Source organism: Phasianus colchicus, chromosome 20 (genome assembly GCF_987193195.1).
Source record: "Phasianus colchicus chromosome 20, bPhaCol1.hap1.1, whole genome shotgun sequence".
NCBI lineage: Eukaryota > Metazoa > Chordata > Aves > Galliformes > Phasianidae > Phasianus > Phasianus colchicus.
The window spans coordinates 11,142,433-11,158,520 of NC_143455.1; the positions used below are offsets into that span (position 1 = coordinate 11,142,433).

Below are 16,088 nucleotides of genomic sequence, written 5' to 3' on the forward strand. Positions count from 1 at the left end.
TGCCTCTTCCACTACCAGGAGATACATTTCCCCTTTTTTAAAACTGAAAGAATAACTGGGAGCTTATCTGAGGAAGACAGGAGCAGCTCTTCCCATCACACCAGTTCAAACAAAATCAAACCTGAGGTATTTCAGGCCAACCAGCGTACCCTGGGCTTGCTCCCAGAGCAATCCCTCTGTTTTATGGTGCTAGCTGAGCACCATGTACCCTCTCAAAGGCAATCATTAGGCACTGCAGAGGACTTGACCCAAGCAGCCGAGGTGAGTGGTGCTCACATGGTCTTAATGCAGCATAGCGTGCCCCAGCCCGTGCCATTTGGGGTGGTAGTGAGGAGGCCCTGAAGAGGTGAGAAAAGGTCCAGGGGTTTCCCAGTCCATGCTTTCCCTACAGGTGCTTTACCCAATTCAGCCCTAGCCTGAAAACACCCTTATCTACACCCGTCCTTGTCAAAGGACGAGACTAAGACCTGAGCTGGGCTGCTGGAAGGGAGAAGGGAAAGAGAGCAAGGACAGCAGCTGAGAGAGATTTTGAGACCAATGCTCCAAGGGGACAAGAAGCATCTGCAAAATGGAAAGCTTGAGCCATCCCATGCTCTCCTCACTGCTAGCATATACATGGCCACCTCCTCACAGGTCACAAGGTCTGTACTGCAGAGTTCCTGCACACAGAGGCAGAAACACCGTGGTGTGTTATGCAACTGCCATCACCAGCAGTGCTCATGGTGAAGGGCAGTATTATGAAATCCCAGGAGATTTCACAGCTCATGGCACAGCCGCCAGTGGGGTTGGCTCACACTGACTGCTCCTGAGCACAGCAAGGAGAACACGTGCTGTCTTCCCACATTTGGCTGGGACCTTGTGGAGAAGCTGCGCCAGCACTGGCAGGGCTTTGCAGAAGCACACCCAGACATGTTGCACCAGGCCTGGGAAGCTGCGGGAGCCGTGTATCTGCCATGCATGCAGGTTTGCCCTGCTTCCTTATCTTGCCATTGAAGCAGTGCTGATTTGCTGCTCCAGCCTCTCTCTCTCTCACACTGCAAACAGCTTGTGGTGACTGTGCATCCACCCTGCACGCAGAGTGCTGCAGCCCTGGGCATTTCACAGAAGTGAGGGATGGGCAAGGACATCCGGCCCCTCCCCAGCAGGGTAAAGATCACTTCAGCAGAGCCATTTCCAAGCAGGTTGGGCATCTCCAGACAGGTCTGTGACTCATCAGGACACCTTGGCGAATCCTGGCAACGTTGCAGCCCAAGGCTCAGACAGATCCTAGCCTCTCCAGCCAGGGTGTGATTTTGGGGGAACTTGAGGCACAGTGTGGGGGAAGCAGCAAGTTTGCAGCTCCCACCCTTCAGCTCCCCACCCCCTGCCTATTGCAGGAGCCAGAAAAGGTAGTTTACTGTTATTTAGTTTCTGCCCTTTCATACTTCTTCACCAAAGTTGTGTTTTGCCAATGGCAGCCCTGAGACTGGCATAGGGCCAGGCCAGCCAAAGCGCTTTTAAAAACAAAGCAGGGCGCGTGCATGCACACACACACACACAGCACCAAGCACCTCTTTAACTCTTCCTAGCCTTCCCAGGATGCTACCATGCACTCCCAAGCAGCTGGGAACCATCCTCCTCAAGAAATGCTGTCAATTGCTGCTGGAATTCAGTCGTTCTCCTTGTCCTGGAGAAAAGGTCTCACCCTCAGCCCAAGAGAGTTGGCAGGAGGTGAGCATGGTTCAGTTTTCAGGGACAGTCTTATCCTTGCTCCAAAAGGGCCAACGCCCATGGTGCAGAATACATTTTGGGTGGCTTTTCTAGGTTGCAGCCTCAGATCTTCAGCCTCACAAGGAGGATGGTCAGAGCTTTTAATACAGAATCAGCTTCCCTCTGGGTGGCAGAAAGCCAGCAGCCCAGGTACATGTGGGGCAATGTCCAAGCACACGACAGAGGATGAGGTGTGTATGAGAGGTGGCTCCCAACATGCACCAGCCCTGTGCATTGCTGGGGCATTGCCAAGTCCTGTCCCCACTGCTCTGGGCTGGCAAAGAGCTATCACCAGAACAGCCTACTCCCTTACAGTGCCATGGGCAGACTGGGGATACTCAAATGCTCCTGAGTTAGAAGATGACAATGCACAGCTTGTTGCTACTCAGATCAACTCTATCCCCCACGTGCCACCTCCTTGCAGGGACCCCTCTGCCCCACAGCATGTCCCAGTCTGGCAAACAGAGGATGGTATACAGGTGCCAGCAATGTCCTTGCTGCATCTATTACCCTGCCCTGGGGAAGCATTGTCTGCGTTACAGCTCGCACTCCCCCAGCAGCCAGGCACACACTGTCCTGGGCTGCTGAGAGCTTCCCTGACTGCCTGTTTTTAAGCTATTAACATCCAACTCATGCCACACTTCTGAGCCAAGCAACTGAAACAGCCTCTGCGGCTCTCGTAAGATGGAAGCAGAGCCCCAACTCCAGGGCTGAGTCACCACAAGGTGCCTGAGTGGAAGAAATCCCTCTCTTGCTCAGAACCTCAGCTTCCTGCATGCTGTGCTTGGGATTGCTCTTAGCCTGCTTCCGATTCCCATAAGAGATGGGCCAGTCCCCAGGCTGCGCAAAGGCAAGCAATGCCCCAGAGCAGCTCCCTGCACATCCCCTAGGGATAATTCCCCCACTTTTTTTCTTCTTCCTACTATTTCACTCATGAAAGAAGAAAAATAGCAATAAGTGGCACAGGCTGCAGCAAGGTGTTGAAGACTGCAAAAGCACTTTCAAAGGATGAGGACAGAAATATAGACCAAGAATGAGGGTGATATGGACCTGTGAATATGGGGTGCAGAGAGGGACGGGATGATGGGGCTATGTCCACCAGGCTGGATGCTGAATCTTCAGTCTGCCATCCACCTCTGCAACATCATTTGCTTGTGGTTTATCTCCTGTGCTTGGCACAGTGATGCTTTCCCGGACTCTGGGCCCCATGCAGGGCCAGCAGTGGCCCCTTTCCAAAGAAAACAACTGTGAGAGGCTGGCTTTGAAAAGTGATCGCATGCTCACTACTTTTGCTGTTGCTGCCCATGTAGCGCTCTTTCTTCCCCATGAGAGAAAAGGAATAGAAAGGGCTAAAACCCACAACTGAGCTGGGACAGACAAGATCTGTGATAGTGAGGGAAAAGAAGGTGAGAAAAAACAACAACAACAAACCACTGAGCACAGAGCAGGCTGGCACATGACTGCTGGAGGAGACTCCCCCAAGAGAGACCAAGAGCTGTGGGATGGGGAAAGGAGCCTTCCTGTGCTGTGCAGCTGCAGTCTCGCCACAATCCCTGAAGCAGGAAGGCAGCCATGCTTGCAGGAGCCTTTGAAGCCTCCTTCTCCCCCTTCCACCTACTGTGGGCTGTCTGGAAGCACGTTGCAGCAGGCTGCGGACAGTGAGCTTCCCAGTGCAGGGCCACTGCCAGCCAGGCTCTCCAGGGCACGGTGCCTCTTCTCACTCTGGGCTGGCTCTCAATGGGATGAAGAGCTTTTCCTGGTTCAGCAGAGCTCTGTGGCATCATTCACAGTGGCCCTGGAGCACACTGCAAGCTTTCCAAGCCTGCACCCAACTGGTCCAGCCTGTCAGATCTACAGCACACATGAATAGGAAGAAAGGACCATGCCAAGGATGCTTAGGAACTTATCCTGGAAACCCAGACTTTGAGTAACATGATGAGGGCTGCATGCAGGCTTGATGGCAGAGCTGGATCCAGCAAGCTGTGACGTTCAGAGCAGAATCACAACAGGAAAGTTGCCCAACTGTCCTTTTGCCACCACCTGCTGGGTATGAGAGTCTGAAATGATAGGGCTCCTGCTCTTCCCCACAGATGGACCACCCAAAGCTCCCCCAGAGCAGCCACAAACAGGACAGTCCTCCCTGCAGGACACCATGACGGACATGGTGAGCTGGGCTCATCAGCTGGTGCAAAGGCATATCCACATCACCACAAAATAACTCCTGGATTGGCAAAAGCAGTGACTTTTTCCTCTGCACACAACCATGGGAACTGCTGCCATTGAGACAAGGAGAAAGTCCTGCTGGACTCAGAGGGAAAGCAAGTGTTTCTGCTGAGAATGGGGACACCAAGCACCAGCAGCAAAGGCTAACAAATAGCAAGAGAAATATTAAACCTCACGCTTTGGAGCTTAAGCTGATACAGCTACTAGAGATTAGGAGGAAATTGAAGGGGGAGGGAGGGAGCAAATTATCCTACATCTGCCTGCTGCAGACTTGCAGCCAGCAGAGCCCATTCAGCATCACCCCTCTCCTCAGCCAGATGGGTGACAGCAGCATCTGAGGGCTGGCACTGGGAAAAAAATCACTGTGTCCTATGCTGCCATCAGTGAGAGGCACCAAGCTAGGCTTGGGGATAAAGCCAAGGCTTCCCATCAGGAGCTTTACTTGCATTTAACAGCTTGTTAGGTCACAGCCCAGATGGATCCAAATCCCAGGCACCCACGCCCTGCTCTTGATATATCTGAGGTTTGGGAGTTCCAAAAGCCTCAGTGCGGCTGCTGAAAAGGGGTCAGTGGCAGGCTGAAGCCAACCTGCCCTTCCACAGCACTGGGTGAAAGCCCAGCAGGGAAGGTCCTCTATCCTTGAGTTTAGCACAAGTTTGCTCAGCTGTCGCACTTTCTTTGCACTTCGTGCACGTTTAAACAAAAAGCTTTACCACTCCCTTAAGAAAGGCAAACAGTGAGTCCAGCTCCTGTTCTCTTCCACAGTACCTCCAGTCCTAGGCTACCTCCAAGGCATTAAGGCTCACTCCTCAAACAAGTCTCCCCACCCCCCCCAGCAGCTGCCTGCCCCCTTCACCCTGCCATGGCTGCAATGAGCTGGGATGGGGTCTGCAGGTCCCCATCACCCCTTCCCAGGGACTTCTGCCACCCTGCACAGCCTCCCTGGTGCTGGTGCATTGTTAGTGAGCACAGCCAGGCAGGAATGTGATTGATCGCCAGGGAGAAAGGCCAAAGCCGTGACGGGTCGTTTAACAATTTCAATTAAACTGCAGTGCTCAGATGTGGAGGGGAGGGGAGAAAGAGAAAGAAAGAAATTAAAAAGAGGGATGTTTCTACTGCTGCTCAGGGGAAACTCAACAAGCACAGCCAGGGCAGTGGGAGCAGTCTCTCTCTCCTCTCCAGCTATGAATGACTACAGCATCATCCCCAGGTCCCCTTCCTGCAGGCAGGATATCTGCCCATGCTGACTCTAATCCTCCCAACCCAAACTTTCTCTCTGCCCCTCCCTCTTCCACACCCCCAGCGGTCTTACAATAATAGGTGCTGTGACCCACTTGTACAGCAGCGCTTGCTTGGGGATGAGGGCTGCACACGGTGAATATTAAACAATGTGTCCCTGAAGTTCCCACTGCCGGGACTGGCACTTGATTCTTGCTTATGTGTGGTGACTTTTTTAGGCACAGGAAGTCCCGGAGGGCTAATCACAGTGACGGAACTCTGAATCCATTGAGACAGCAGAAGGACTCTTAGAGGGATTTTAAAAAAAATCAGCATCTCAGTCTGTCATATGGAAAAGGCACTTTAACAAGCAACAACGCTCTACTCACATGGCATGGGCAGGAGGAGGCATATAGAAGCATAAGGGACTAGCAGCAGCTGCCCCCCATGCAGTGGCTCAGGGCTTGCAGACAGTGCCTTGCCATAGCCTGGGCCTTTTGCTCCCCCACCTTATAAAGGAGTAAAATGAACATAAGCATAGTGAAGGACCTGCTGACACTGCCTCAATGGGGGATTTCAATGCACTCATTCACATGGGTGTCCCATGGCTGGAGGGAGGGAAGACACCAGAGAAAACACAGACGGGCTTTAACAGGGAGAGAGGTATTGGAGGAAGCAAGTATAAACTCACCCCCCCAGCACACAGGCAAGGAAAGCTGTGGGGTCCCAAGCCTGCCCGTATTATGCTGCCAGGACACCAGCTTGGGGACCCAGGTTGCATCTGCTGAAGTTATTTACTGCCTTGGAGCGGCTTTCAGGCTTCCTGCAAGAGCAAGTCCATCTTGCTCCAGCCCTGAGATCTGCCCTCCGCAGGCTGCAGCCCCAAACAGGCACAGATCCTGAGCACTGAGCAGAGGCAAAGGCACCTGATCCTGTCACCCAAAGAAGGGGCACCCAGCCTCCTCTGTGATAAAAGCAGGCTCAGGTCTGACTCCAGTGGGAAACAGCAGCCCAGATAGATCTGTAAAGCTTTGGCACTAGCCAAAGCCTTCTAGGAGTCAATCCTGGGGATTTTATCCCCGTCTCACATCTAAAATCCTCAGCCTAACTCATGTTTCTCAGCACCGGCCTCTCCGTCCTGAGCTGCACCGATTAAGAATTAGAGCTTTTACTCCTGGCTGATTTTCCCCACTCCCTCCAGTTTTTCCCCCCAGTTTTCCTGCAGAGATCCCTGAGACCCTCCCACAAGGCACAGCCTGGATGAGAGCCATAGCCAGGCAGGCTCTTTGGGAGATTATATGAACACTTTGCTGCAGGGAGCCAATTCGAGATTTGTTTTGCCTGTTCTAACTTCCCAGTCAGTTATCCCTGCAGGCCGTAAGCATGGGACAGGGGTTTCTCTGGCCAATCCTTGCCCAGAGTGGCTCCCACATCCCACACAGGAGCTGTGCAGCTCCCCCTGCTCACACCCCACAGACAAGCACCCTTTTGTTTACTTTTTCCAGTTTCCTTTTCTCTGCAACTTGCAAGCAGTGACCAGAGTTCCTACTCATGAAGCTCAGCCCTCTGCAAGCTCTGTAGCACTAGGTCTGCTCCTCCACCTTGTACACCCTCTATTTCCAGTGTGAGTTGTCAGGTACTTTCAAGACAGCAGGGCCCCCGTGACCCTTACAACACCAAGCATTGGTCAAGCTTGCCATTTGCTTTGAGCCTGCTTATAGTTGGCCTTCCCAAGCATACATGAAAGAAATCAGCACTGCTGAAGGGTTAAACATTACCAGACTGAAATTCAAGGTTTTACAATTGGTTCCAGTCGACTGGCTTGGATGATAATTTTTCACAAGATAAATACAAAGTAAGTGGCAATTGCTAAAGACCCTTTGTACCACATCCCCCCAAGCAGCTTCGTGGTCTCCCCTGCTATTTGTTTCCCTTTGCCCTTCCCTGCTTAGTGCCCACACTTCAGGGCCCCTGGCCCTGAGCCCAAAGGGAAATCAAACCCTGCTGGGAGGATCATTTTCAGTGCAGTCATTCATCAACACAGGCTGCATTCACGCCTCTAACCACAGCATAACTCTTCCACGGGGGTTCAAAGTCTGCACTAGCACCCCAGCTCAGATGCTGAATGACCCCGCACAGAGCCCATGGCCACAGCTTGTGGCTTGGGACATGCAGTGATGTTCCAGAGGAAGGAAGGAACCCAGCAGCCCTGCACCCAGATACTCACTGCTCTTGGATGCTTTGATCTTGGCCACCAGCTTCTGCACACCAGGTATGTCCCCATTCTTCACAGCCTGGATCAGTTCCTGCTCTCGCCCCATTGCAGACAGGTGGGAGGAGCGGCACAGAAGGAAGAAGCCTTCAAATCCCAGTAGTTTATAAAGCCATTGAAATAAGTCTGTAAATCCTCAAAATACGCCTGAATTGGAGGTGAAATCCAGCAAGAAGAATGCCTTAAAATCTCATAGGACATAAAAAAAAGAAGGAAGAAGTCTCCCTTTCAGCAGCAGAAGTCCCTTTCTTCATTGGGAGCAGCAGGACCCAGATGGGGTTAGGCTGAAGAACATGCCATCAGTCAAAATGAGGAGAGTTCAGTGCTGCAGGACCAGTTCCTGGCCGCCACAGAATGCTACAAGACCAAACGAGGCAGCTCAGGGCAGGACGGCCAGTGGGGCCATCATCAGGATGCTGCCAAACCTGCGCTGGACTCTGCAGCCAGAGGTGCCTTGCTTGGCTGTCCTTGCCAGGCACTGCCACACCGATGAGTCCCTAATCCTTCCCAAAGGGATTACAGGCTTGTTGCCATCTGGAAGTTATAGATCCTTCCTCTCTGGTGCTCATTAGCGCTTTTGTTTCAGCATTCCTCTTGGAAACTGTGCTGCAGCCACAATGGGGAACCCCGCACACAGTTGAGCCCTGTTTCAGGCTGGCACAGCAGCCCAGGACCTGAGGAGGGGAAGAGCAGAGTCAGCCCTCAGAGAACATTTACCTCCTGGCTGGCACCATCATGATAGCTTTGGTATCCACATCGAAGAACAAATACTTTGGCTATATTTAGTCCTGGCGGGACTTGGCTCATCCTTGTGTTAAAAGAAGAGGGAAGAACCTGTGGAGGAAGCCTCCTGTAGGGGAGCTGTGGATGGATGAGTGGTGCTGCCACTGCTCCTTCCCTGTTCTCACAGCCCATGCTGTGTACTCCCGAGTGACCACAAATGTGGTCCAGGTCACTGCAACTTTCCCTCTTCCCTCTGCCACTGGCAGCATCCAAGTGATGGAGCTGAGGAGGTTTTGCCGAAGTCCTCCAGAGGCACTGAGACTGGCTGAACCTGCCCGGTACCTTTCCCATCTGGCATAGGGACAAACACTGGCCCTTCAAGCTATCATGAAAGCTCAGTGCTCTGGGATTCAAGACACTCTGTATCCAATACATGAATGCTCTTGGGCCCAAGTGAGCACTGAGTGCAAACCAATAGCACAACCATGCTTCAGGGAACACGATCAAGCCCCTGTCCTAACTGTACAGGGCATCCTGGAAAGGGCCCAGGCTCCTCCAGCCATTCACATCTCCCAGCCCACACTTTGCCCTGTACCGGGGTTGTCCAAACAGGGCAGTGAGAAACTCTCTCCTGGTTCAAAACCATGTATCTGGCAGGCTGCTCTGAAGCCCCAGGGACAAGCATGAAAGCAGGAGGGCAGGCAGCATGCATTGTTCCAGCTGCTGGTCTGTCACACATCGCTCCACCACCCCAACCCAGGTTGAATGGGAACCAGTTTCAGTATCCCCCAGCCACTGCCCAAGTCTGCTGTCTCCCTTTCCAAAGCACTCACCCCCAGCCATTTAAATAACGATGGATGCTTCTACTTCTGAGCAATCGAGGTCACTGTTTTGAGGACAGAACACACGGAAGGAGAAAGAGCAACAGTAGGAGAAGTCTGCCTGGTTCAGGGGCAAAAGCAGAAGGGACGTCTCAGCCCCTCATCAAGCACAGTGTTGCTCAACCCACCCACTTGCAATATTGGGAGCTGCAGCTGCCTGCAAGCGTAGATCCCCAGCACCAGGCTCCCCTTGCTCCAGCCCTTCCTTAGGCACAGCTGCAGAGACAATGCTCCCATGCAGGTGTAGCTCCTGGGACAAGACAGTGCCTAGGTTTCATACCAGACTGAGGATTTACCACCCTGTTGTCATTCCCTGAGTCTCTGGGTTTGCTGATTGAGGACCCCTCAGTGCAAGGCTGTCTGGGAGTTAAGTGCCTGATGCCAAAGCCCATGCACATATAGATTAGATATCACATCTCTATACCACAGACCACCCACACCAGCTTACCTATAGTACAGCAAAGTTTCAGCTACTGGACTCATAACACCTTGCCACAAACAAATTGCTTCCCAAAGCCTCCTGCAACCCTGTCTTCAAAACTACTTATTTTATTTCACTCAGAGAACTGCATCTAACTCCACACCCCTCTGCAAGCACAAGATACAAATCCAGGACTGTTGAGGATATTTACACATTCATTATCCATGCAGCTTCACCTAGAAAACTGCCTCACACTGCTGCCTACCTCTCCTGGAGCACACAAGACTCAACAAACAACTCTGAAGTACCAAGAGCTCCGAATACCGATCTCCACCTATTCAGCCTCCCAAGAAAAGAGCAGCAACAAAGGCAAGACTCGAGGAAGGCACAAAGCTGGAAAAGCAAAACATCCCTCCCACCGGAGCAAAGCGAAGCTTCAGCCCACACATCCACCCGGAGATCCGAAGTATCTGAAACAGTCCTACAGCCGCGGGAAAAAAAGGGAGAGAAGGAAAACAACCATCAAACAATTTACGAGAGTGAGGAGGAAAGATGCTAATGAGGAGTAGGCAAAGGAACTCGGTCTGGAAGGGCGGGGGAGAACCTCACCTCCTCGGGAAGCCCCGCAGGGTCCCGCTCCGCCTCCCACCACAGCGCTGTAATCCGGCGGTGCTCCGAGGCAGCTCCGCTCCACTTCGGACGAACCGCCCCGAGTTCTGCGCGCTCCCCGCGCCCCGAGCGAGGCGGCTCCGCGGACCCAACTCACCCGGGGGCGCTCGCAGCCCGCCGAGCCGCACCGCCGGGCCGGGCCGAACCAAAAAAAACACGCCGGTGGCCCCGAGCAGCCGCTCCTCCGCTCGCACGGCACTCAGCCGTGTCCCGTTCGGGCTGACCCCGTTCCCGCAGGAAATCCCTCCCCGGGCCGGTCTGATTGGAAAAAACCGGCGGGATGTGCGGGCTGGGCAGGGCCAGGCTGGCTGTCACTCACTGTGATGCGCCGCCAGATTTGGGCAGGGGAAGGGCCGGGAGCTCGGCTCCTCGGTCCCGCTCTGCGCTCCCAGCCCCGGCTCTGCCAGTTAGGCTGCCGAGAAAAGGCGGCTCCCAGCTCAGCCGTGTGGTTCTGAAGGCTGCTGGACCCTTCCAAGTAGGAAGCCCGCAGCCCCTCATCCCAGCCCCGCACTCATCCCGCTTTTCTGAACCACTCTCTTCACTCTTCCAAATGACCTTTTCTGCCAGCCCTCAGCAGAAAGAGCAGAGCAGAACCGAGCACTCCCACGCAAGTACTGTTCTCTTAAAACAAGAGACTGCCTAATAAAGCCGGACAGCTTTTGCTACATGATATCACAGGATTACCAGCATCTGATCTGCTTAAAAACACACAGAGGCCTTAATTTTCCTCACTAAGTGCCTAGCCCCAGCCCTATGGGGGGTGCAGGCATCTCTTAGGCCCAAATGCAACCCCAAAAGAAGGTTCCTTGAGCAGTCCCGCTAGGGGAGGGCAGAGGGTGAATCCTCACGAGGAGAAGCTGATGCTTCCAGAAACACCCAGCCTGCGAGTTCAGGATTAAGGAGATCATTATGCGCACCTAATTATAAATGTCAACATTTTATAGCTTCTGTGTTGAAGCATGAAGCCCTAAGTAGCCCTGCTACGAAGTGCTGGGAAGTGAAAAGTCTTGTTACTCCTTCTTTGAGTTTCGTCAGAGCTGTAAAGCACACTGACATTTATAATAATCTCCTAAATTCATGTAGCACCTTTTGTCCTTTTAAGGATCTTAATTATGCTTTGCAGTCCCCTGAACACAGATTGAACCTGCTTTTCAAAAAGTAGCCCAGACCCTGTTTTGTATAAAAAAGGTCCTGCATCACTGCTTTGTGCAGGATAGGACTTTACCTCCACTCCTCTGTAGCACAGTTGCACCATGTGTGTTCCATGGGTATTCCCACTCAAAGGTTCAGCAACACACACATCACTAAAGCTGGGTCATTTAGGCTTTAATCTCTGCAGTCATACACACCCTTTGAGTAGGGGGTGCCACAGGGAAGTTCACCCCAGTTTCCTGGATATTCACAGCCTTTAAACACAAAATCACATATGGGTGCACCTAACACTGCAATCTAAACCCCGCACTCTGGCAGCAGACAAGCAGATGAGAATTAGCATCAGCTGATTCTTGTAATTTCTGGAATTCTTGTAATATATCTCACAGCTTTCATTTAAATCTTAGGGGTTAAATAGTTCTTCAGTGATCCACAGCACAGAGACCTACCAAGGGCTGCAGCTGGGTGACAGAGCCCTGCATAACACTCATTTCTGCCCGTCCATGAACAGGGGATGAGAGAATTGATTGAATTGCCACTACAGAAGTCTTTCATAACGTGTTGCTATTTCTCTGCCTAGGAGCAAGTTGTATTTTAAGAGAAGCTTCCGGGTGGGGAGCAGCCCCAGGAGGGTGGCTAAGAGCCCGGCCCTGCCCTACGGTCCCACACCCGTTGCGGAACGCGCGGCAGCCGCACCGAGCCACGGCCTGACGGGGCAGATTGGCGCTCAGCAGCTCCTCGCCCGGGCCAGCAAGGACCCTCCTCCTCGGGGCGATGTTGCCATCTAGAGGGCCACGCTACAATGATTGTCTTGTTGCACGCTGTTGGGAAAGCGTTTTTGTTTTTAATTCAAGGCAGCAAGTAAAAGCAGCGTTTCGAGGTAGTAACTGAGCAGGAGGAGCACACATTGTGCTCCTGCGGCTGGGATGCCTGACTTAAAACGTCACTGCACGATGCTTTGCCAGCTCTCCCCAGCCCACAGCTTCAGCAGCTGAATTATGACTGGAGCTGAGTGTGGTTCTTTTCACAGCAGCAGCAGCTGTTCATCTCTCCCTCCCCCCCTTCTCTGAGATTTACCTTAACATTTCCCCTTCTCCATAACCAAAACAAAACACTGCAGATGCTGCCAGGGGGAGAAGGGGTCCCACTGGCACAAGTGACACACTCAACAGCGTCTGCAGCTTCAGGTGAAGCCACAACAGACACAGATGTGCAGGCTTAAGCTGCAGAGTTCCCACTCTCACCTCTCATCTGCAAAAATCTAACTTAGAAAGCAGCAGCAGCCTCACCCATAGAGAAGCCAGCAGTAGGGCCACAGGGGCCCAGATCTGAAAAATTTTAAGTATATTATGAACCCGCTGGACAACGTTGTATTACTCCTGCTCAGCTGCAGCTCGAGGTCCGCTGCTCATGGCAACACGATATCACCATTTGCAGGCATTGCTGCTTTCCCCAGACAGGAGCACAGACAAGGCTGCCAAGACACTTGGTAGAAGTGAGGCAGAAATTGCCTTTCGCAGAGCTGGTAGTGATAGACAGGGGCATAAACCACAGCTAGGAGTCAGCATCTACTTGGAAAACAGGACTTTGAAGGGATTCAGGAAGTTCTTAGCAAAGAATCCTCTTCATACACACATCCACAGATAACAAGCCCTTTCTCCTTTACCAAGCTCAGCTCTCCTTTTGTGTCACTCTGCTGGACACAAGCATGCATCACACAAAAAGCAGCTCTACAGCGTCGTCCCAAATATACGAACTGGAAGCTACAGCCCAAGCCTTTCTGTGCCCATCACAGCAATCCCTTCCCTACATTTAGGTGGGAACCCAGGCAGGAGCAGCCCTTATATGTGCCAGCCACTGGAGTCACCTTTCCATGGCACATGCTGGTGCTGCTCCTGCTCTTCTCCCCTTCCTGTCCTCCTGTTTTCCTCCTCCTTCACAAACCATCCATGCCAGCTGCCACCTCTTTCTGTTTCCATGCCTTTCCTCTTCTGTCTCCTCCTCTCAGGAAACTAAAGATAATACCTCCCCCCCCCCCCTTTTTTTTTTCCTGCCTGAGTCTCTGCTTAACATTCACTGCATGTACTTGCACTGATTCAAAATGGGATTAGACTTTATTGCTTTGATGTCAGTTGGGCTTCGCACTTAAAGCAGAGGAGGAAATAAACTCTCCATTCCCAAACCTGCTGGGTGCTGTCCACCCATTTTTAGCCATTCTGAACATGAAGATCAGGTACATTTACGTTCACAGAGCAGATTCTCTTCCAGGACCAACCCCACTCTGCAGTGCCAGCCATGTGCAGTCCCTGTGGGTGTTGTTCCCTGGAAACAGTTGATATCTACTCCAAATGTTATCAATCACCATTGCGGAGCTTAGACAACTCGCTAATCAGGAGGGAGGAGCAATTTGTCATAGGAAAATACAACTTTGATGTCAGTGAACACTACAGCTTACAGCTGCCATGCAGTAAGAGCGTGGAGGCCACTGACATCACTTCAATAGAGATCAGTGCTTGGGACTCCTGCTGGGAATACCTTGAGTTGCTCTAGGATGAGTGAGTGCTCTGGGATGGCCAAGATAAAAATGCACCTCCTCTTCTCTGTAGCATGCCACTCATGCTAAGCACAGTAATAGAAAGACACTTGCCTCTGATTTGTCAGGCCTGTGACTCTCCCCATGGAAGATGCAGACTTAAGGTTGTTTTATTATTATTTTTATTAGCCAGTACCTCCTGCTAATCCCAGAACCAAGCATTTGTCTGAAGTAGATGAAGGGCTTGTTACAGACAAGCTCACATCATCTCCAAGAGTTTTGCTCTGCCTCCAAGACATCATTGTCCAATGATATCCAAGCTAGCCCAGAGCACTGTTGAGAGCTGGGCGAAATCTCACTTGTCTCTATCCTACACTGATCTTACAGCAGAATTAAAGAACCTTTTACACAGAATGCTGCAGAGTCATGACCAGGGCTGGCATCTGATGGCAGATCCTGCTCACAAAGGACCACCTAGTCCTGGACTCTACAGGGGATCACAAGTGGTGTTTTCTGCCACGTGTGTCAGAGCTGGTGCTCCACCTCCATTCCCATTTGAGCTTCACCGCACAGACAATTGAGTCTCCTCTGTGTGACGCAAGGTCTGGAAACTGCAGATGTTTAGGTGCACCTGGAACCATCGCACAAGCTTCCACAAGCTGTTTGGGAGAGCAGCTGAGCAACAAATAAAGTTCAGCTATGGCTGAGACCTGCTCCCCAACCCTGCCCATGGGGAGGGAACACAAGTGCTTGCAAAGAAGACCTGGGAGCCATCTAAGCTCTCCCCAGGATCTAGCAACTGTAACCTCTGTTACCCACACCATGTCACCCTGCTGCATCTCCAGCTGGAGGTTGCCTTAAGCCAGAACTTTGGGCATCCTCCAGGATATGCCTCTGCTAACAGCATAGTGTCTAATCCATTTTGCCTAGTGCATGCATATAGACTTGATTTAATGTCTGGGATGAGCTCCATCCATCATCAGGGAGTAAAGGAGATTAGCTCCACAGCATGCCTGCCTCACACTGATCCCATTCTCCAGGCTTCTTGATTAATAGCAAGGCCACCTTATCCAGCATGAAATATCCAGGCTGACATGAGATGAAGGGAAGCTCAGGCACTTGGGCTGCTACTTGCCACCATCAGAGCCATGCTAGCAAGCCCCAGCCAGTCCTGTGATCTGTTCTTCCTGTCCCCAATAGTCCATGCCTCTTGGCAACCTCTACTCCTCCCTACCAGCCATCCTCTGCCTTGTGGGCAGGCAGTAGGGAGAGCAAACACCAGGTCACTGATGCATCACTGCAGGAATGCAGTGCAGAAAGCTAAATTTGGGGTCAATTTCCCTCTGCAGACACTTTCCATCAGCAGAAGGAATTCAAAAAAAGCCCATGTGGAGGCCTGATGTAACCCAGACAAATACCCTGCCCAGGGCTGCAGCTGACCAGCAATGTCTGCTCAGACAGCCTCTTCCTGGGAGGATGCTCTCGAAGTGGATGCAGTCCATTAGCAGTGCCATCTGGACAGGCTCCAGCCCTTGCCCTTGGCTTGCTGCTGACATTTCATTAACAACTCCTTCCAGCTCCTGTCTCCACAGCTTCTGCTGTGATCAGCTGGGCTGCAGTTTTGTTGCTTTGTTTTTGTTTTTTTTTTTTCCAAGTGGAAATTAGTTCTCATTTCTTTTAACAATCAGGAGACAGAGAAAGAGACAGAGGAAGGAATTTCCAGGAGATGAAAGGGCAGGATTAAGGACACTGCTTTCAATTTGTTATCCCTCTAGTGCAGTTAAGTATATTCATTTCAGGAGGAAGCTTTAAATAACTACATTTTTTTTTTGTCAGAAAAGGAACCTGCATCTAGAGATAGCTCTGATTTCTTGAGTCTGCTAAAATCTCTAGCTGCAATGTCAGCAACAGATCCATATGCATTCTTACACAAGACATCTCAAATCACTTTACAAAGGCTCTGTCACCCCAGTCTGGCAAATAAGGCACAGAATTAAAAAGCAGACATAAGCAAGGCTACTGTACACACTGCCAGCAGGAAGAGGATTCAAGTGCCCCAAACTGCAATGGCTCAAGATATGGGAATGGGCCTCTGCATGGAGGCTTAACTCAGAGGAGACAGCAGCAATATCTCCACTGTCTTCCAGAGGAATTGTCCCACTCACGCAGTAGGAAAATCAAGGGTAGAGGAGGGAAAAAGACCTGGTGGCAAACTGGGACATTTAGAAAGCATTGCACTAATGCATC

The 16,088-nt window shown here is 51.7% G+C and overlaps 1 protein-coding gene across 3 annotated transcripts in view; it reads right to left on the reverse strand.

The window, feature by feature from the left end:
• Nucleotides 1–10,378, reverse strand: part of CASKIN2 (CASK interacting protein 2) — a 30,348-nt gene extending 19,970 nt beyond the window's left edge. For all 3 annotated transcript variants that reach the window (XM_090122205.1, XM_031598614.2, XM_031598615.2), the window contains exons 1-2: nt 10,097–10,378; nt 7,418–8,136 (exon numbers count right to left, since the gene is read on the reverse strand). In XM_090122205.1, coding sequence (XP_089978331.1) covers nt 7,418–7,511 — 94 coding nt within the window. In that variant the 5' untranslated portion in view covers nt 7,512–8,136; nt 10,097–10,378. The remainder of the gene's footprint in view (nt 1–7,417; nt 8,137–10,096) is intronic.
• Nucleotides 10,379–16,088: the final 5,710 nt, after the last annotated feature.